At 41.3% G+C, this 21,526-nt stretch overlaps 1 protein-coding gene across 1 annotated transcript; it reads left to right on the top strand.

Moving 5' to 3' along the window:
• Positions 1-4,242: 4,242 nt before the first annotated feature.
• Positions 4,243-19,677, top strand: LOC148017937 (uncharacterized). Its single transcript, XM_087661524.1, has 4 exons — positions 4,243-4,292; positions 15,657-15,843; positions 15,922-16,218; positions 19,651-19,677. The coding sequence occupies exons 1-4, from the start codon at positions 4,243-4,245 to the stop codon at positions 19,675-19,677; spliced, it is 561 nt and encodes a 186-aa protein (XP_087517650.1).
• Positions 19,678-21,526: the final 1,849 nt, after the last annotated feature.

The raw sequence follows: 21,526 nt of genomic DNA, 5'->3' as shown, positions 1-21,526 counted from the left end.
TTCCTTTGGAGCAGAATGTGAAGCTGAGCGCAAATGCAGGTGAGCTTCTGGAAGACCCTACTATGTACAGACGCATAGTAGGAAGCTTGATTTATATGACTATTACCAGGCCAGATTTGAGCTATGCTGTTGGACTGGTAAGTCAGTTTATGCAGGCTCCAAGGAAATTGCATTTGGATGCGGCTAGACGCATACTTAGGTATGTGAAGTCCACATTGCAGTATGGACTATTTTATGAGACTGGGGTTCAGATACAGCTGCATGGATACACTGATGCTGATTGGGCTGGTAGTATTTCTGATAGACGATCAACCAGTGGATATGTGTTCTCTTTTGGGAGTGCTGCAGTCACTTGGAGCAGCAAGAAACAGCCTACAGTTGCCTTATCGAGCACAGAGGCTAAGTGTACAGGGGCGCAGCAATGGCTGCATGTGAGGTAGCTTAGTTGCATAAGCTACTTTATGATATGCATCAGCCTACAGATGGGCCAGTTCTCATTTATTGTGACAACATGAGTAGTATACACTTGGAAAATAACCCAGTCTATCATGCTAGAACAAAGCACATTGAGGTGCATTATCACTATGTGCGAGAGAGGGTTTTACTAGGTCTTATTGATCTAGTTTATGTCAGCACAGAGGATCAGGTAGCTGACATATTTACGAAGGCATTGGGCGCAGAGAAGCTGTGCAAGTTCAGAGACCTGCTTGGTGTGCAGGAATTGGGATTGAGCTCGAGGGGGAGTGTTGAGATATCGAGCTCCACTCGTGATATGCCAGGGTGACCGTTGTGCATTTATGTCACCGACGTGTCAGTTGTGCAGATGCGGTTGGTACACCACTCATGAATAATAGCTAGATGACAGCTATCCTTATCTACTTACTTCGTGGCTCAGTTAGTATGCCACCTTAGTTAGTTGAGTTTGGTTTGAGACCCATATATAGGGTTCTTCTATTTCCTTGTACTAGACTTCTTTTTGGCTTACACAACTAAGAAGAGGAAAACTGTTTTCAGCCTCCACCCTTGTGTATTCCCCCATTGTGCAAGCAAGAAAGCTACAAGTGAGACTCCTTCCTTCTCTCCCACAATCTTGACACAAATTTCCCTTGTCATGCATGTCCAAAGTGATAAGCCTAAGGGCATATTGCTTAGGATTAAAAGTTGAAATTGTTAAGCGCATCCTTGATTGGCCGTGAACGAACAAGAGTATCTTGAATTTAGTCAATAACTCCCTTGTTATGACTCTCATGGAAAGAATTGTTAACGTCCGTTGCACGGCATGAAAATGAAATAATGGACATTGCATGTTGCATGTGAGGACACTTGTGCAATGGATTAAGGTTGCATGGTACATAATCGTCTTGCATGAACTTCATTAACGATGTTGTATCTAGAAAAGGGTTGTGTGTTACATATTTGTCATGAGTAAGTTTCCTTCATCGAAGTTGCAATTAGAAAAGATCGCATATCATATCAAAGCATGAAATTCAATGGCTTAGACAAAAAGTTGTAGGCATAATTCCTTGATGTAAATCCTAGTAGGTCCTATGTAAGTTATTCTCCAAATTATCATGCGTAATGACTTTAGCAAGAAAAGATAGGGTTATTGCAAACCTTTTGGTGTGTAGAAGTAATGAATCGCATGTTTACATGTATTGTGACGTCTTGTAACTATTTACACCTTTAGAACAAGTTTAGCATCTCTAGGAAAGGATTGTCCTTGTCGCAAGACAAGTAGATCAATTTAGCTAAATCACTTGTAATATTATAACCGTTAGGGATTCGTATAGGCATAACTAGTCAACACGATAAATACCTCAAGTACTAGCTAGGGCTTGGCACGTTAGAAATGCAGCCTAGTATTGTACTTGGACGCCAAGTTGAAACCCTCAAACCCAAAGACCCTAGCCACATTCACGGAATGTTTGGGTCAATTAGACGCCCATGCAAACAACGATCTAGGGTTTCTACCCTAAGGATCAACCGACCTAATGTTAAAGCTCAAATTAAGTTTGGAAACCCTTTGTCGGCCTAGTACAACTAGGGTTGGGTTGGGTAAGAAACACCCTAAACCCTACATCTTGACTAAACATACTCCTTAACAAGAAACACCATTGATGGGTGAAATGATCCCATGAGTAAGATGCGACACTTGTGTAATAAGTTGCAACGACGCATGGCTTTGTGGTTTAACAACAAGATAAACTTGCCACTCCTTGGAATAAGGTTGGCAGGTTCTAGCGCAAGTCTAACTTGCAAGAGGATGAGTAGACATCCTGTTACATCACCTTTCTTGGGCTGGTTTGCCAAGTTAAGGGAAGTTATGTATTGCCGGTAAGTAAAGGATCAATCAAGTTAGAGCGACATGGTCGCCAAGAATTACTGTTGATTTAAGAAACCTAAGGTGTTGGTTAATTTGGGTTGATAGGGTATGACCCTAACCCAAGGATAAAAGGGTAAACAAACAAACCCTTGGGAATCTTGCCAAGTCGTAATTGATCTCGGATGGAATGTTGGATGCATTTGGAGATAAGGATTCACTCCTTAGCAGTTGGCCAAATAAAACAACCACTGGATTGATTGTATTTGTAACAGTTTAGGAGCACTGTTTGCATTGTTTGCTCAAGGAACTAAAGATGGAAAGATAATTAATGCTTCAGGTTGAAGGCCTGAAGGGAGAGGCAGCATCAGTTACCCCCGACTGTCTGCCTGACCCTAACCAAGGGGGTTGTTAGCCGCGCCGAAAACTTGGACCGAACCAGCTGCGAGAGGTCTCTCCGTTGGGCACTACTTGGAGCAGGAGGACGCTTGGGTGCCAGGGGGGCTCTGGCCGTAAATCCCTTGCCTTTCGGGCCCTGCACAAGAGGCCAACATGACTCAGGATTGGATCTCGAGGCCCGCATACTAGTCTATGGGTGGAATCTTGGATTAGTAATCCCTGTGGATTGCTGGATTGCCTTTGGGTGGATTATGGATTGCCTTCAAGCAGATTATGGATTAGCCGACAGGGTGGATTATATGGATGTATTCCAAAGATAAATAAGATAATCTGTTGAAAAGGAACTTGTTTGACACTATTATGTCAAGTGCTAATATTACATGAAGGAATCGGTATCTAACTGGCTAATTAAGGAAGTTGTTTTATGCGTGTCCAATTAAATGTGGTAGGTAATTAGACAACTAAAGCAACCCTGAGGAAAGTGCGGTGGATGTGGCCATGGATCCGTCCTACAGATGGGTGGTCCCTGTTGGCCAGGAACTTTTCTCAAACAAAATCGACAGCATGGAATTTTTCATGAAGGAAATGAATAGTAAGGAAGTTGACCTAGAGTCTAGGATACTAGAACCCCGATTTATGCTGTTTTAGGGAACAAAATGGGACTATGCCTTATGGGTAGAGAGGTCAAGCTTTGCATTCCCTCTCATTTCCCATTCTCCTTGAACCAAGTGCAGCATGAATTTGCCTCAACCCTGATATTTCTGCGTAAAGTAGTTGGCCTAGGGTTCAACGCTAGTTACTCTCTAGGAACTTGACCATTAGGGAAACCTTGATTTAGGTCGGTCCTAAGTGGGAACGGTCGGAATACTTCCACTACGTGGCAGACTCGGAAAGACCTAGATCGCAAACCCGGTAACATTCCATGGGAGTGCTAGGCGGAACTTTCTAGACCCTCTTCCCGATGGGCTGCTAAGATGTGTCTTGCAAGCGAACAGGCAGACACGTTACATTTGGTATCAGAAGTAGTAACTGATGCTAGCACACTTGCCTTAGGATGTGTGCTTATGCAAGAGGGTCACCCTGTGTTGAGAAATAAGCCAAAAGTCTAAGGTATAGTCTAAGCCTTATCATATTGTTGTATGTAAAGTGTCCTTAAGTTTGGGGGCATCTATCTTTTGAGGATACCACTTTAGTGAGTGGACTGTCTTTTGGAGATATGGTGGGAGAATATTGAAGAAGAAGAGAATGAAGAAAGCTTGAGTCTCTCCTTGTCAACTATCTTTCGTTGTGTATCCCCATCGAACCTATGATCTACTTTCATTTGGTATCAGAGCGAGGGTGAAGGATTGACGCGAGGAGCACGTCGAATCGAGGTCTACATTAGATTGAAAGCTTGCTGTCCGTCATTAACTGAGGTACAAATCCCTATCTAAACCACTCAAAGCAGGTACATCAATTGGAAGAACCATTGGGGTTTGAATTTGTGGGCTATTTGAGCTCGCATTGAGAGTTTTCTGGAAGCCATGGAGTTTTTGTATAAAGGATCAGTTGGAAGTCTCGATTCACAGTTCAGGTTGGTTAGAAAGTTACTGTTAGAGCAGCGGCAAGCTGAGAGCAGGCCCTAAAATCCATGGGACGCATGTTTGAGGCCCATGGCTGAGTTATGCAAGTGGATCTAGCAAACCAGGACACTGTTGGAGTGTACAGTTGCGAACTTCTATTATCAGCTAATCTTGCACCAAGGGTAGTGTACCCACACAGCTTTTGTGTAACGGTAGAAGCTCCTGGTTTTTCCGCCATTTCAGTTCACTGAAAGAACATGCAGGCGATGGCATCTGCGGGCAGGTCCGCTGGATCTCTTCCCCCTCTGTGAACAAGCTGTGGCGGTCTCCTGCAGGCAAAAAGAGAGAATGACCATATGGCGAGGGCTCTAAAACCCGCGTTTCAACGGTTAGGCATCCCATCGACAATGCCAATACCGAAAACGATAAGGAAGCAGGATGAGGACCTCGCCTGTCCTTCGTGGCAAAACCCTAGGGCAGCGGATAAACCGATGGGAGCTCAAAGAACTGACTAACGCAGTCCATTACCCATGAGTCCGGGGGGTGCCTTCATGTAAAGGTCATGCATCCGTCCATCCATTCATCCTTTCAGAAAAGCTTTTACAAACGAGGACGCGGGAGAGAGAAAGCCACTGAGAGAGAGTGAGGGAGAGAGCCTGCGACGAAATATTTTTTGTAAGGCGTAAAGAGCCTTACTATTAAGCCTTATCCACAAAATAGAGAGCCTGCCACGAAATATTTTTGTAAGGCTTAAAGAGCCTTACTATTAAGGCTTAAAGGGCAGTTTCTATGCAATTTACGGGAGGCCATTTGAAGGCCAATTTTTGCTTTAAAAATTCCAAGAAAATTTCTACATCTTCCTCTCGATATGCACTTCCAGGTTGGCATGAAAAACTATAGAAAAAGTGCAAGAAAAATGGTCAGTTTTAAGCCCGTGTTCTGATGCATTTTTGGGTCATACGGACACCATTTGAGGTCCGATTTGGATGTTTCTTGTTGGGAACTGAATGTATGACATGTTGCCATCATGGATGGATGTATATAACCAGTTTTGGACACATGTATGACAGTCATATTGCTGAATACCACTTCTGGACATATTGTATTATTGTATTCTTCTAAATTTGCAGCAGTCATAATGTCCGATACGGCACAAATCACTCAGATCGTGGGGGACAAATTGACCAAAGACAACTACAGTGTTTGGTCCTACAGGATGGAGAATTTTTTGATGGGTAGAGGTCTATGGGATCTCATAACAGGTGATGATGAATGTCCAGAAGTTCCCGAACATCCAACTGAAGAGCAAAAGAAAGCGTATAAGGATTGGACTGGGAAGAATAGGAAGGTTTTGCATTGGATCTCCATATGTATTTCAGAAACATTGATTCCTCATATCAAAAAGGCAAGTACTTGTAAGGAGGCATGGGAAATCATAGAAAAAATGTATGCAACATGTACAGAGGCTCGTAAGATACAGCTTAAGCAGAGATTACATGGTGCATGGAGAGGCAATCGCAGTATCAGTGACTATGTGGCAGAAATCAAGCAAATTGCAGAAGACCTTGCATCTATTAATGCACCTGTTGATGATGATGATTTAGTGTCCGTGACACTAAATGGGCTTGGACCAGCTTTTAAATCTTTGGATACCTCTATTTCTGTTAGGGGAGGCTCTATGCCTATATCACTTTCATTGATGATTTTAGTAGGATGACTTGGGTATACTTTATGCAGCATAAAAGTGAAGCGTTTGAAAATTTCTTGGAATTTAAATCTATGGTAATATAAAATGTTTGAGGTCAGATAATGGTGGAGAGTACATGTCATATGAGTTTTGTGACTTCTTGAGAGATCATGGTATCAAAAGGCAATTGACATGCAGGTATACACCTCAACAAAATGGTGTGGCTGAAAGGAAGAATCGGATTATTGCAGAGGTTGCAAGGGCAATGATGAACCAAATGAACATGCCATTGTCATATTGGGCAAGTGCATACTGCAGTTCACATTATGAATAGAACATCTACAGCCTTGATTCATAATATGTCACCATATGAGAGAATGTATGGCATGAAACCTACAGTTGTATACTTTAGAGTCTTTGGATGTGTCTGTTATGTTCATGTTCCGGATGATTTGAGGAAGAAAATGGAACCTAAGGCTATAAAATGCATTTTCCTTGGATATCCTAGTGAGAAGAAGGGATACAAATGCTATGATCCAGTGAGTAAGGAAGTATACATAAGCAGGGATGTCAAATTCAGTGAATATGAATCATGATACAAGCCCAAAATTGTAGTGGATGTTGATTCTTATGAAAGCAATGATGATAATGGCTATGGAAGGAAAATTTCAGCAAACAGCAAGGCTGAAAATCAGCATGTGGAAGATGCTTCAGGACCTCAAGAGAATGTGGAAAGCAATGGTAGCTACAGTCCATGGAGTGGTAGATTGAGAAATGCACAAAGGAGTGCAGAAGTTGAAAAAGATAAGAGACCAATGACTGAAAATTCAGAAGATGAATCTATAGATGATGAGTATGGCATTCCGCATGTTAAAACACCTGGCACTAGAAGTGCAGGAAAGTATGTGCCACCACATGCTAGATCAGATGAGACACACGGTAGTGTACCTCAATTGAGAAGGTCAAAAAGAGTAAGGTATCCAGTTGATAGATTGACTTACAATGGGTTCATGAAGATTCATTATGCATACATGGTTTCTTATGTACAATATGTGGAACCTACTTGCTTTGAAGAAGCAATAGAGAGCAAAGAGTGGAGACAAGCAATGGATGAAGAAATGGATGCACTAAGGAAAAACAAGACTTGGGATTTGGTGAAACTACCTTATGGCAAGAAGTCCATTGGATGTAAATGGGTTTATAAGGTCAAATGTAAGTCGGATGGTTCTCTTGAAAGGTATAAAGCAAGGCTAGTTGCAAAAGGATATGCACAAACTTATGGTTTGGACTATGAAGAAACATTCAGTCCAATAGCTAAAATGACGACAGTAAGATCAGTAATTGCTTTGGCTTCTATCTATGTTGGAGGTTTTATCAAATGGATGTGAAAAATGCATTTTTGAATGGCAACTTAGAAGAAGAAGTGTACAAGGATCAACCAGAGGGTTATGTGGATCCAAAATACCCACATTATGTATGCAGGTTGAAGAAAGCTTTATATGGACTGAAGCAAGCACCAAGAGCATGGTGTGATAGAATCAGCAAATTCTTATGCAGTATGGGATTTCAGCAGAGCAAAGCTGATTATTCACTTTATGTGAGGCATACAGAAGATGGTATGGTTGTTGTGGTCATCTATGTTGATGATCTCATTATTACAGGTACACTTGAGAAGGAGATTACTGAAGTCAAGTATGGGTTACATAAAGAGTTTGATATAAAATATCTTGGTTTGTTGAGATACTTCTTGGGTATTGAGGTTATTGATACACCTCATGGTATATGGCTGATATAAAGGCAATATGCATTGGAGATGTTGGAAAAATATGGCATGACAGGATGCAAACCGGTTGATACACCATTGGATCAAAATGCTAAGTTGATTGATGATGGATCTTATGTTGAGGATGTTACTATGTTCAGAAAGATAGTTGGTAGTCTTATCTACTTGACCATTACAAGACCAGACTTAAGTTACGCTGTTGGATTGGTAAGTCAGTTTATGCAGAAACCATGCAAATCTCATTTGGATGTAGTAAGAAGAGTTCTTAGATATGTGAAAAAGACACCTGGATTTGGGTTGTTTTATGGAAAAGGAATCAAGCCTACACTGTTTGGATACTCAGATGCAGACTGGGCAAGTAGTTCTATGGATAGAAGATCTATTAGTGGCTGTGCATTCTCATTTGGGTCAGCCATGGTAAGTTGGAGCAGCAAGAAGCAACCTGCAGTTGCTTTATCAAGCACTGAAGTAGAATATAGAGGCATTGCATTGGCAGCATGTGAGCAGACATGGCTGAGATTGATCCTATATGACATGGGGATAGAGATTGATGGTGGAGTTATTATGTATTGTGACAATGTTAGCAGCATTATGTTGGCAAAGAACCCAGTCTATCATGCAAGGACAAAACATATAGAAGTGCACTATCATTTCATTAGAAAAAAAGTCATTGATGGAGAGATTGACTTGGTCCATGTGAAGACCAATGACCAAGTTGCTGATATCTTTACCAAAGCATTAGGTAAAGATAAGTTTGAGTACTTCAGGAGTGCACTTGGAGTCTTATGTGTGCAAGCTCATTCTGAGCTTAAGGGGGAGTGTTGAGAAATAAGCCAAAATTCTAAGTTATAATCTAAGCCTTATCATATTGTTGTATGTAAAGTGTCCTTAAGTTTGGGGGCATCTATCTTTTGAGGATACCACTTTAGTGAGTGGACTGTCTTTTGGAGATATGGTGGGAGAATATTGAAGAAGAAGAGAATGAAGAAAGCTTGAGTCTCTCCTTGTCAACTATCTTTCGTTGTGTATCCCCATCGAACCTATCATCTACTTTCACCCTGTAGCATACTCTTCAAGGAAACTGAAGACCCATGAGAAGAATTATGCTATCCACGATCTGGAGTTGTTAGCTGTCATCCATGCTCTCAAGCTTTGGAGACACTACTTGCTGGGTAACAAGTTTACCCTAGTGACGGATCATAAAAGTCTCAAGTGGATCTTTACCCAGAACGAGCTCAACATGAGGCAACGTCGATGGATTGAAGTGCTAGAGGAATATGACTTTGAAATCAAATACCGTGCATAGCATTTGGATCTCCATCTTTGATGTACTTATGGCATGTACTTTGCTTATGTCTGACCAATTGTGACATGCTTGGCCTATGCCACTACTACTTGCCTGTTACATTGTTTGGAGTTGGATGCTACTGAGCCTCGCTTTGGCTTGACATTTGATTGCCCAAAGCTTAATTTGGCTATTTCTCGGCTTGCCAGAGTAACAGTTTGGATGTACTTGATGTCTATGGATGCTATGTATGGATGCTACATGGCCTATATGCTCATGAGGTCTTATTGATGCTTGATATTGGATCTTCTAGCACTAATGCTATCATATGCCCTTGTTGAGCTTCTTTGCTTAACATTTACGGCTTTTGTTCTAGTAGGAGCATCTTGATATGCTTGACACACATTGAGCAGGTGGTTTATGCTACTTGAGCATTCAGATACTTGAGATTGGGATCTTCACTTGGATGTTGCATGGTTGATATGTCATGGTCCTCATAGATGTACTTGGGCTGATTTGGGATTTGCACTCCTTGAGCATACACCTATTTGTGTCAAGTCTTGCCAGTGTTGTGTACACTTTTCCCTATTACATAGGGGGTGTGCCGGCTTACTCACAGATTCATTTGACATGCTTGGGTGTTTTCTCGACTTCCATATGACATTCACATGTTGATTTATACACGCTTGATGTTGGTTATGCTTAGTGGTTGACTTGGTGCATTCATTTTTCCTATAGTTTGCTCTCATTGTACACAGCTGTAATTTATTACAGCAAGTAGTTATAAATGGAGTGTGATGTATTTTTCATGCTGAATCATCCTAATTTTATGTACTTTTGATGGTACTTGGTGGGCAATATCATTAGCTATCAGTTCATGGTCATTTCTCCTTGGTTTTGATGGTATTTTGGTTGTTTACAGTTGAAAACATCAAGCAATTTTGCACTATCTGCACCATTTTGGACTGCATTATGGCATCTTCTTCCACTGACAATGCTATCTTCAACATCATTAAGCTGGATGGTACGAATTATGCCTATTGGAAGAGCCAAGCTTGGTAGTTATTGGTGCAAAAATTGTAGATAAATCCATTAAGGATGCATGATGAGCAGCCTGAAACTATGACTGATGATGAATGGGATGAGCTTGATGAGTTATGCAAGTCCACCCTCATCTTGTCTCTCACTAAACAGGTGCATTATAATGTGTTTGAGGAATTACAGAGTGGTTGGCAGCTTTGGGATAAGATCAAGAACCTCTATGATAAGAAAAGTCCAGCAAGTTAGATGTATTAGCTGAAGCAACTTATGGAGGTGCATATGAAGGAGAATATGATGATGTCTGCTCATTTGAGCCACTTCCATGCTATTCTCAAGAACTTGACTTTGCAAGGCATTACCTTCAATGCTAAGGTTACTCCCTTTTTTTTGCTTGGGGCTCTGAGTGAGTCCATTAGGGCCAAAAACGCTTCAAAAATGGCACTTGTAAGAAAGTGATTAAGTTGCTAATTAGTTGAGGTTTAGGAAGAATAAAACCTCTAAATTTGGTTGTCCAGATGTGATTAATGAGAGAATATTTGGTTCATTGAAGAGGTCGGCCATTAATTACCCTCATCTTTTAATCCAGGTCAGGGGTCACCTTTTCGGCCGTTTATTGTCTTGGAACTCGAGAGATTTTGTATTTTCGAGATTTTCATACGAACTTCGCATTTGTTAGCTCCTGCGTTTTCTTTCTATACACTATTCTCTTTTACCATTCCTTTTGTTGCACTTGCTTCCTATCACTGTGAGATTCTTGCTCGGTTCATTTGCTAGAATATCTAGCAATACTACTTCAAATAACACAGGCGCAAGCACACGTAAATACAAGCTATCTATTCAGCTAGATCTGACTTACACATCTTGGAGAAGTATACATCATCGAGTATTGATAGATGAGATTGAAGCCAACAGGTTGCGAACACAAGGAATGAAGCATATAGATTTGTGGGTGGATGGAAATATCTATCCCAGGGATCCTTCTACAGGTAAACCACCTCCTTTTTTGAATGTCCATGACTATATAAGATATGATGGAGAAGGTTACAATGGAATGCTTGGCTACTATATGAGGTTATACTCTGCATCTTACACATATATAGCTCAAGTGCACGAAATGAAAAAAGCACTAGAAACTACACAAACAAATATTTTAGAGTTGACAAGTCAGATTGATATTTTGAAAAATGTTAACAATTCATTGCAGGATAAGCTAACACACTTGAGAGAAACTCCAGTAGGATTTAGAGAGAGGAAGAGACCATTAAAAAATATAACCAGCTTGTGTGAGAGAGCAAAGAAAAGGAGACTAAATCTTACAAAGAAATATGTCTCTAACATACTAGGCATAAATATCCGAGAGAATGAGGAAAGAATCAAACTTTTGAAGGAAACCATGAATAAGAAATACATTTTGAGGATTCTTAAGTCACCAGAAAATGCGGATTTGAGAGGTTCAACTCTGAGAGAGTTAGTGAAGGATTTAAAAGGCACAGTGAAAGCAAATGAAATCGTAGAGACATGTGATACTGTGGGTATAAGTCGAAAAGGTTATTGTGCTATCTCTGGATTATGGTTTAAAAATCTTAAACGCAATAGGGTAACTATATTTGGATTGCCCCGAGCCCTTGCAGTTTCGACTGCAAGAATTTCCATGAATCGCAAGATTCCACATGTTTTTGGAGATTACATTCACATCGAAAGGTCTATGTCCTATGAAAAACAAAAAAAACAGGCAATTTTTTATTACAATGAGTTTAACAATATATGGGTTGATCTAAAAAAGGTGCAAATTGCAATGGTTCACATGTATAAAATCACAGTAGAAGAAAGTTATGGTGTTCTAAAGTTTGCCTTGAAGTTGGATGAAGCACAGATTCAAAAGGGACAGAAGATGGAAAGAATTAGCATTTGCCTCATGAACATGGCATTGGACCATGGCAATGGCGAGGGCAAAGCTCCATTGCATAAGATCCAATCCGAGATGGAGATGTGTCAATTATCCCATTTGCAGCATCAGAAGCCTCTGCAATAATTGCAAGACAATAATCTTCCCTGAGATTAAAAAGTTTTTGAATATCTGACAGTAAAATGTACTCCTTGTCCTTGAAAGGTATACATGGTAGGGAAGGAACAATATGGTGAGAACTCTCATCAGGTTGAGGGTTTGTATCTCCTTGGCTCTCCTCAATGATAGTCTCAGCTTTGAAGTGAGCAACATCCAAATTCTCAGCAATAGAAGCCTCAAAATCTGTATCTACAACCTCCTCTGTTTCCTTTTCATCTACCAGATCATCTAACATGCAAAAGCTGGCAGATTTTGCTCCTTCCAACTGTTGCTCCTCAGCTTTCACAGGGTATTTGACAAGGGTGAAAACAATAAAAGCAGCAGATTTTCTCATCATCTTGCAGTTTTTGGAATGAGTGCAGCAAAATATGTCTCTTGAATAAAACCTCTCCAGAGAGTGGGCCCTGCACTTTTTAGTAAATACTGACTTTTCATTTCCTGTTGACCCAATGGGAACATGGACATATTCAATTGTGCCAACTTCAACAGAAGGACCTGCAAGATTTTCAAACTCCAAAAAGTCCTCCACAATATATTTTTCACAAGATTTCAGAACTTTGTCAAGTTCCCAATTAGGATTAAACACATTTTTCACAACTCCATAGAATGAGAGATCCATTCCATTCTGAAGCATAAAATCAAGTAGCCTCTCTGATGGAGTGATATCAGTGAGCTCTGATACTCCTTGACCTCTCACTACCGACGTTCACTTCCCTGGAGATGTACTTGGCCTTCTCACACTGGTGGCAGAGGATGGAGAGGAAAAAGAATGCACAGGCTCATCACATGTTGATGCCCTTGAGCCTTTTGAAAGCCTTCTTCTTTTACCAGTTCCTGGAGAAACCTTGGATCCTAGGAATTCTATGGGTTCAGACATGTTTACAACTTCTATCGATACGGCGCGATAAGAGAGAAACGATTCAGATGGATGGGCCCCCTCGCGCCGTATCGGTGATTCCAGTAAGAAGCGCGAGAGCCACAACGGTGGTCACACGAGCTTGGGCAGAATGAGCTTGAGAGGAGAGCTGAAAGAAGACTCTGCAGAACCTCCAAAACGACGCGAAGAGAGGAAAGCGAAGAAGGCAAACAGTTGCCCTCGCGCCGTATTAGCAATACAAACAGAGCACCCGAAAAACCGAAAAAAAACGTACGGATAAGGAACACACCCTTATGTAGGCGCAGAATTATGCCACCTGGCAGTATCCGTTGGTTTCTGACATGTGGCAGTAGCCGTTGGCCAACACGTGGCCGATAACCACGTGGCAAACAAGTGGACCGATCGTTACTTGACACGTGTCATACGGACCATAAATGCAGATACGTGGCACAATCAGCGTCGGACACGTGTCCGCCGACACGTATCATGATTGACGTGGGTATATAAGTGGTAATTTTTCCTACGTGTACACTTTTCATTTCTCGAGCTCTTCCCGCCTTGCTTGCCGATACGGTGCGATACAAGACTTGCGTCTTCTCCGTTTCTTATCTCTCGCGTTGTATCGGTGTTCTTTCAGCTCAGTCCTTTATTCGCTAGTAAAAAAGAGGTGTGTCGATACGGAGCGAGGGCGTCCGAACGCTGTTCTCGTTTCCTCCATATCGCACCGTATCAGCAGTTTGGTCTCACCAATACGGAGTAGGTCTATTAACATTCCGCTTTTGTCATTGCCGATACGAAGCGAGGGCGTCCATACGCTGTGTTCGTTTGCTCCATATCGCGTCGTATCAGCATTTCGGTCTCACCCTTGTGTCATTGCCAATACGGAGCGAGGGCGTCCATACGCAGTCTTGGTTTCCTCCATATCGCGCCGTATCGGCATTCTGGTCTCCAATACGGAGCGAGGGCGATGTTCCATTCTGCTCGTTTTGTTCATATCGCGCCGTATCGGAATTGCTCATTTCGTCCCTTTTCGCGCCAATTAGCCTGTTTGATTTTCTATTTCAGTTATTGTCCTTCTGGTTGTTATTTTTGCTTTTCTGGATGGCAAGGACAAAGCAAACTGCAAGAAGAGTGTATCTGGATGGGAAGGACAGTGGGGGTAGAAGAAAGTTAAAATTTGATGAATCTGAGGAGGAGCCCTCTTCCAAGTTTACTGAAGCTGGTCCATCACAGGCCCCAGAGCATTTTACAACAGAAATCCCCCCTACACCAGGTGTTGGGCTTACATCTTCTATAAATGTTTCTTCTCCTGAAGTTGAGGAAGCAAAGGGTGATTCTTGCCCTGTGAAAGATTCATTCCCTACAATGGCACCTGAGGCTACATCTGCTGAAGCCACTGAACCTCCCAAGCCACAAAAGAGAAATAGGAAGTCCAGGTTCTTCTATATGTAGAGATGTTTCAGTGAGATCAGGAAAGCCCAGAGAGCTACACAGCATGTCATTCCAAAAGCTCCTTTTATAAGGGTCGTTAAAGAGATCTCTGATAGATTGTCTCAAGTGGCAACTGTCTCTGGTCTAAATAAGAAGTGGCAACTCTCAGCCATTCTTGCCCTGCAAGAGGCCGCAGAAGATTTTGTTATTGATTTCATGAACGACGCTTACATTGCTGCCACCCATGCTCATAGGATCACCCTTATGAATAAAGATTTCAGCATCATCAGCAGAGTCAGGTATAGGTTTGACAAAGTGCTGAGGCCCTTGCCTTCCAATGATCAAAAAGCCTTTGAAATCCTTAACATTCCCCCAAAATTGTCCAGGAAAGAGAAAAAGCTAAATGTTGAGGATGTTACTCACCTTTACCCTACAAGGGGTGCCACCCAGCAGGAGGCTTTCTTGAGTGAAAAAAATCAGGAGGTGCTTGAAACTGAAGACGATGTTTACAAGAGGAAAGCCGCATCACTTACTCCCGTCAACAGTGAGAGGATGGGCAAAGTGTATGGGCAGATTCTTGTGAATGTTTCTGTGGAACCTGAGGAGGAATATCTTAGTATATCTCCCGAGGACAAGCCCATGTTGGAAAAAAGGGATGTCCAACTATCTGACTCCGTGGTTTTTTGTTGCATAAGGTAAGGTTTATATATATTTTTTTTTGCGTAAGTTAAGTCTTATAGGTTCAAGTATATTTTGGATGAAATTTGTATTGAATAGCTTTTGCTATTGTCTGCAGGGCATTGGTCTCCTCTCTCACTCTCGATATCCGAAGAACCATATACATTGTTGATCCACTTCTCTCTGTGGAACTTTTTGTAAAATCTGGTTCTAATATTTCACCATTTTTTCGTAGCTTCGATAGTGTGACAAATTACCACATCTTTTTCCCTTATGTAGAAAGGTATTTTTCTTTTTCTGTAGAGGAAAATTTATATTCATTTGCTTTCACCCTTCTACTCACCTCTTTTATGAATTTGCAAAGGGCATTGGAGTCTCATCTACATTAATTGTCTTTCAAGGGAAATTATCTTTATGAATTCTCTCAGCGGTGTTCATGGTTAAGCACGAATGTATGTTGAAAGAAAATTACTTACTTTGATTTTATTTATAAAGAATATTTTGAACTTACAAAGCTTCCTTTTGTAGTGCTGGTAGACTCGTTTCTACATTTTTGGATACAACATACGAGGATCTTGCTGATCCTCAAAGGCCTTATACTTTTCTTCTACAAGAAGTTCCATTGCAAAGCGATGCGCATTCTTGTGGATGGAGAGTTATCTCAAACATTTGCAGAACAGTGGATTCAAAGTTGTTACAAATAGAAGGAGTGAATGTAAGTTAATTTCATTTGATGTTTGTGTAACCCTTATCATGATTTCTTTTCACTAACTTATAACATTTATTCTTACAGTGTAGAGACTATCCTGAATCATATGTTTGGTGGATAAGGGAGAGATGCATCGAGCTGATTCTGGACAAGGCAATCACACCGTATGATCCTGACTCCCCTCTTCCTCCCAAAACTTCAATGGCCAAGGGCACAAGCAAGGGAAAGGTCAAGGGAAAGGGTAAGGACAATGGCAATGGTAAAGGCAAGGGCAAAGGCAATGGGACCACTGCTGCAGAGTCTAAGAAAAAAGGAATGCCAATGCTCTCTCCTCTTAAATTTGATCCATCCCCTCTTAAGCCCCAAGAAAAGAGACTACCTGTAAAGGTGAAATTTTTTCAACAATCAAAGAAAGGCCCTGTGAGAAAAAATATCTTTGAAGAAATCGATAAAGAATGAAAATAGCAAACATAAGCATACACGAGCCTTATTATTTTGGCTTTGTACATTTTTATGCAATTTTTGTACCTCATTGTGTAATGAAAATTTTCACTTGTAAATCGAATGTAATGTACATTTTATTTATACACATTCGAAAGGCAACTTGCTTCCTTATGAGTTCCCATTAAAAAATATCTTAAGGACAGTCTATTAAGATAAATTCTTGCCAAGTTTTCATTCTCAAGGCTCAAAACTCGCAATTGTGGGAGACAAACAACTCGTACAAAAGAAAGAGCGCTCGACTCTTTTACCAATTGTTACACCATTCACTTTGAACTTATATCTAGGGGATGTATTGTCTAGCAATTCCAAGGTATCCCTCATATCTTTCAGACTCCAATTGGAAGTAACATTCACCTTCTTTACTTCTTCATGCGGCAAAACGTGCACCGCAAGTTTATATGGTGTGTAATCTGTATGTATTCCAAGGGAACCCATCTTCCAATGACTTATCAATTCTTGAAGATCCATGATCCAAGTCCATATTATTACCCAGTTCCCGTAGTTGAATGTAACACAACCTTATTCTCCTTGAATTAATGTATCAACTTGCTCTACCATCCCAATAAATATTGTACTCCGAAAGGGCTATGCCCGTATGAATGAAATAAGATTTCTTTTTATCAATGAATTGTCTTGTCTATGAGTATTGATAAAAATTTAATTGATTAGGTTTCTTGGCTGAAAGCTGAGTTGGGCATAATATGTAACTACCCAATCTTAGTTTGTATCTCCTGTAATCAAAGCCCAAAGCAAGAGTTTGGCGAGGGATACTGTAAGCCAAAGCCAAGGATTGAGGGCATGCACTGCACCTCAAGATATCACCCTTATGATCGCACTCTCTAGATTTCCAATGTGTCCCTATAGTATTGTCCAAATCCTCTTCCGAAAAGTTTCTACTTAGCCAGGATACCTTCGTTCTTTGTAAATTTGCTGTTTTGAAGCAAGCCACAAAGATATGGAGGGGTACAAACCATGATAAACGTATTCTTCTTGAGATCCTTCCAGCTGTCATGGACTTTTTAATATCCTGAGATATTTTGAATTTGAAACTCTGCACCGTTACCTTGTCAGGAATCTCCCAGTTTAGAGATGAAAGACTTGGCAATGGCAAATCTTCGATATTCCCATACCTATCCGCTTTAGAGGGAACCACATACTGTGCATAATATATAAAAACCTTGCATTCACTATAAAAAGACACAGTTTGATCGGCATAAATAATGTCTGCCAATACCTTATGAATGGCATGGAAAGTCCCACTTAGGCTTTCCACAGGTTGCCATTCAATACTTGTTGACGGAAAGATATCTACAATGACGAACCATTTGTTAGAACTTGCATAAATGGAAAAGAATTATATACGTTATTCAACTTATAAATTACAATGTGTTTGTTGGGGAACACGTTCGTTTGGAGGCAAGTGCATATCCTTGGCCATGTAAACATGTTGCACCTTGACAAACCAGCCTTCGGGCATAATTTTGAAGGCAATGATACGCCCCTTCCAATGATGTTTTATATCTTCTTGTTTTCTTCTTTTCACCTTATGAGAGCCCTTGCAAGAAGGCAGCATGGTAACCCAATCGTTTACAGCAAAGGTTTTGGGCTCAAAATTTCCATCTACTCCCTGGCTATAGACTGTGCAAGAGTGTATTAAACGAGAAGGGCACCTGGAGGAAGCCATGAAAAGAAAGAAAGCGCAGAGAAAGAAGCTCAAAGAGGGGTGAATGAACTAAAAAGTAGCGCCAAGAACCCAAATGAGTATGTATTGGGCGCCAAAAACAATATTGAAAGATCTCCCGACTTTCAAAAAACTCATTATTAATTTCATCACATCTCTGTCACGTATTTTGTCAGATTTGTAAGTAAATAACGTCTTTGGGACTCCAAAACATGTCAGACTTTAGGGGTTTTGGCTAAAAAAGAAGAGAGAATCACGAAATGGACTCCACTATCTCTAAAAAAGAGGAGACAAGAATACCATATTCTTGCACACGTGGCAAACTCTCTTTGGCCCTTTCCTTAATCCCGTGATTAACAAAAGTGTATTTTTTGAAGTGTTTTTGGCCCTAATGCATGGGATGTATTCCGCACTGCCTTATGTGCTCCTGCTACTATTCTGAACTTGCATGATGTAGAGTGCTCTTTTGCAGGAAGAGATCAACAATAAGAACTTGGATGCCTCTCGTGGGTCATATGCTTTGATTGTTAGAGCTAGAGATGGTACTGAAAGAATGACTGTGGGTATGGATGTGGCAAAGACTTGCAAAAGTCTAGGTCTAAGTCACGTGGTAAGTCATGCAGTAAGTCTCTTGGGAGAAATGCTAATGTGACATGTCATCATTGTGGCAAGAAGGGTCACATACGCCCACATTGTCATAAATTGCGCAATAATGAGAAGTGCAAAGAGAAGGGGAAAGACAAAGTACAAGAAAAGTCCTCTGATTGCAGCATGGTACCTACAAAATCCAGTGTGAAAATAGAGAAAATCAATGTCATGCAGACTGATGACTCCGATGGGGAGTACATACTTGTAACTAGTTCTTGTGATGCAACGCCATTGATTGAGATTCACTCTATGTATGCGCAGTGCTAGTTTTAGCTTTTGGTGCTTCATTTTATGTTACACCATGCCGTGAATGGTTTCACTCCTACCACACTGTCTCTGGTTCTATTTGCTTGGGTGATGAAAAGTCACGTGCTATTGTTGGCATTGGGGATGTACGGCCGTAGTTCTATACTGGAAGTAATTTTCTGTTATAGGATGTACATCATGTACATGCACTCACACACAATCTTATGTCCACAGGAGGGTAGCTTGATGATACTAGATTTCATGTTTCATTGGGGGATTCTACTTGGAAGATCACACATGGCAGACTTGTGCTTGCTAGAGATGCCAAGGCTAGCAGCTTCTATCCTCTTGTAGTTGATGGTTCCTCTATTGATCATGTTTTGTTAGTGGGTTTCATCCCACATGTATCTCTTTGGCATGCCCATTTGGGCCATATGTCCTTGAAGGGAATGAAAATGCTTTCCGGTTCACAGTACTTACCACCCCTTGACTATGCACGTTTTGATTCATATGAGCATTGTCTTTATGGTAGACAGACTAGGAATACGCATAAGAAGTGTGATAGGACACGCATGAGTGAGCCCCTGGCATTGGTACATTCGGATGTTTATGGACCCATGCCCTATTAGTCTATGGGTGGTGCAAAGTATTTTGTGATGTTTATTGATGTTTTTTTGCATAAAGTCTAGGCTTATCCCATTAAGCTTAAGTCAAATGTCTTGGCTATGTTTCAGAGATGGCTTGCATTGGTTGAGAAGTAGACTTGGCATAGGCTGAAATGCCTTAGAACTAACAATGGGGGAGAATATGTGTCACGTGCCTTTAAGCAGCTATGTGATGAGAGGGGTATTACGTGTTAATGGACCCCCTATACCCCACCCCAGAATGGTTTGGGTGAGCAGATGAATAGAAGCATCCATGAGCATGTACGCAGTATGCTTAGCCATACAAGCCTACCATAAAACTTTCAGGCTAAGGCAGTCAGTATAGCTGTTTATATCATAAATAGATCACCTTCTAGTGATTTGGAATTCTAGGTTGCAGAGGAGGTACAGACTGGGAAATCTCCATCTTATGCACATCTATGTGTCTTTGGATGTGAGGCATTCTGCCATGTGCCCAAGGACGAGCGTACTAAGTTGGATCCTAAGAGTGTCAAATGCATTTTCCTTGGCTATGGAGATGCATGCAAGATGGTTTATTGCCTCTGGGATCCGCAAGCGCAGAAAGTCATCCGTATCCACATGATATAGTCTTCCATGAAGGCAAGATACATAGGTAGCCTAAGAAGGTGATAGAGATACGTAGGGTTATATTCCAGGAGGAGCCACATGCTCTTGCACAGCTAGTTGGATAGCCTAGAGCAGCAGTTGGTACACATGGCCAGAGTGTTGGACAGGATGTTAGACATGTAGTAGAGTTTGTGGTGAGATGGTCTACGAGACATAGATGTCCACCTGATAGATTTGAGCCCTTGATGCATTATGTCTTGGTTACAGATGCACAAGAGCCTCTCACCTATGAGGAGGCTATGCGCAAGGGTGATAGTCACTCCTAAGAGAAGGCTATGCAGTTTTAGATGGACTCCCTACATAAGAATATGACTTGGGATTTGGTTGCATTGCCTCAAGGCAAGAAGGCTTTGCCATACAAATGGGTGTACAAGCTGAAAAGTACCCCTGGGCACCCCAAGCTATCTTATAAGGCAAGACTTGTTGCTAAGGGTTTTAAGCAGGAGTATGGCATTGACTTTGATGAATTCTTTTCTCCTGTGGTCAAGATGACCACCCTACGCTTGGTTTTGGCCTTAGTCTCATAGCTTGACTTGGACATGTATTAGATGGATGTCAAGACTGCATTCTTACATAGGGATTTGCATGATGAGATTTACATGGAGCAGCCTAAGGGCTTTGTAGAACCTGGCAAGGAGTACCTAGTGTGCAACTTGAAGAAAAGTCATTATGACTTGAACTAGGCACCTAGGGAGTGATATCATAAGTTGTTGAGATATCGAGCTCCACTCGTGATATGCCAGGGTGACCATTGTGCATTTATGTCACCGACGTGTCAGTTGCAGATGCGGTTGGTACACTGCCCATGAATAATAGCTAGATGACAGCTATCCTTATCTACTCTAGTTCGTGGCTCAGTTAGTATGCCACCTTAGTTATTTGAGTTTGGTTTGAGACCCATATATAGGGTTCTTCTATTTCTTTGTATGAGAGTTCTTTTGGCTTACACAAACTAAGAAGAGAAAAACTGTTTTCAGCCTCCACCTCTGTGTGTATTCCCCCATTGTGCAAGCAAGAAAGCTACAAGTGAGACTCCTTCCTTCTCTCCCACAATCTTGACATGGTATCAGAGCCTTGTTCGTGGTAAGGAGCTCAAGAAAGCAAGCCAAGCTCGTGGTGTTCTGGTAAGAGGAGCAGTGTTGCTTTCATTTTTTGTCTTGGGAGTAGATCTCTGCAGGTAGCACAGCCGGAAATTGCAAGAGTGCACTGTCTCAGGTTGAGACGCCCTTCGCGGTGAAGCAAGAGGGCAATATATGTTGCGGGATAGGGCTTTAGCCCTTGGCGACCTTGTTTTTTTTATTTGAGGCCATTTCGGGGC

This window comes from Lygodium microphyllum, chromosome 21, assembly GCF_053477565.2.
Source record: "Lygodium microphyllum isolate KBCC chromosome 21, Lygodium_microphyllum_v1.1.10, whole genome shotgun sequence".
NCBI classification, from domain to species: Eukaryota; Viridiplantae; Streptophyta; class Polypodiopsida; order Schizaeales; family Lygodiaceae; genus Lygodium; species Lygodium microphyllum.
This window is presented reverse-complemented; position numbering and strand designations above follow the sequence as displayed.

What these genes read in the sequence shown, in the direction of transcription:
- LOC148017937 (XM_087661524.1), top strand. Translation starts at nt 4,243, where the DNA reads ATGGAGTTTTTGTATAAAGGATCAGTTGGAAGTCTCGATTCACAGTTC. An exon ending in TACAAATAGAAGGAGTGAAT is followed by an intron (nt 15,844 to 15,921) that starts GTAAGTTAATTT and finishes TTATTCTTACAG; the next exon opens with TGTAGAGACTATCCTGAATC. An exon ending in CCCAAGAAAAGAGACTACCT is followed by an intron (nt 16,219 to 19,650) that starts GTAAAGGTGAAA and finishes GCTATGTTTCAG; the next exon opens with AGATGGCTTGCATTGGTTGA.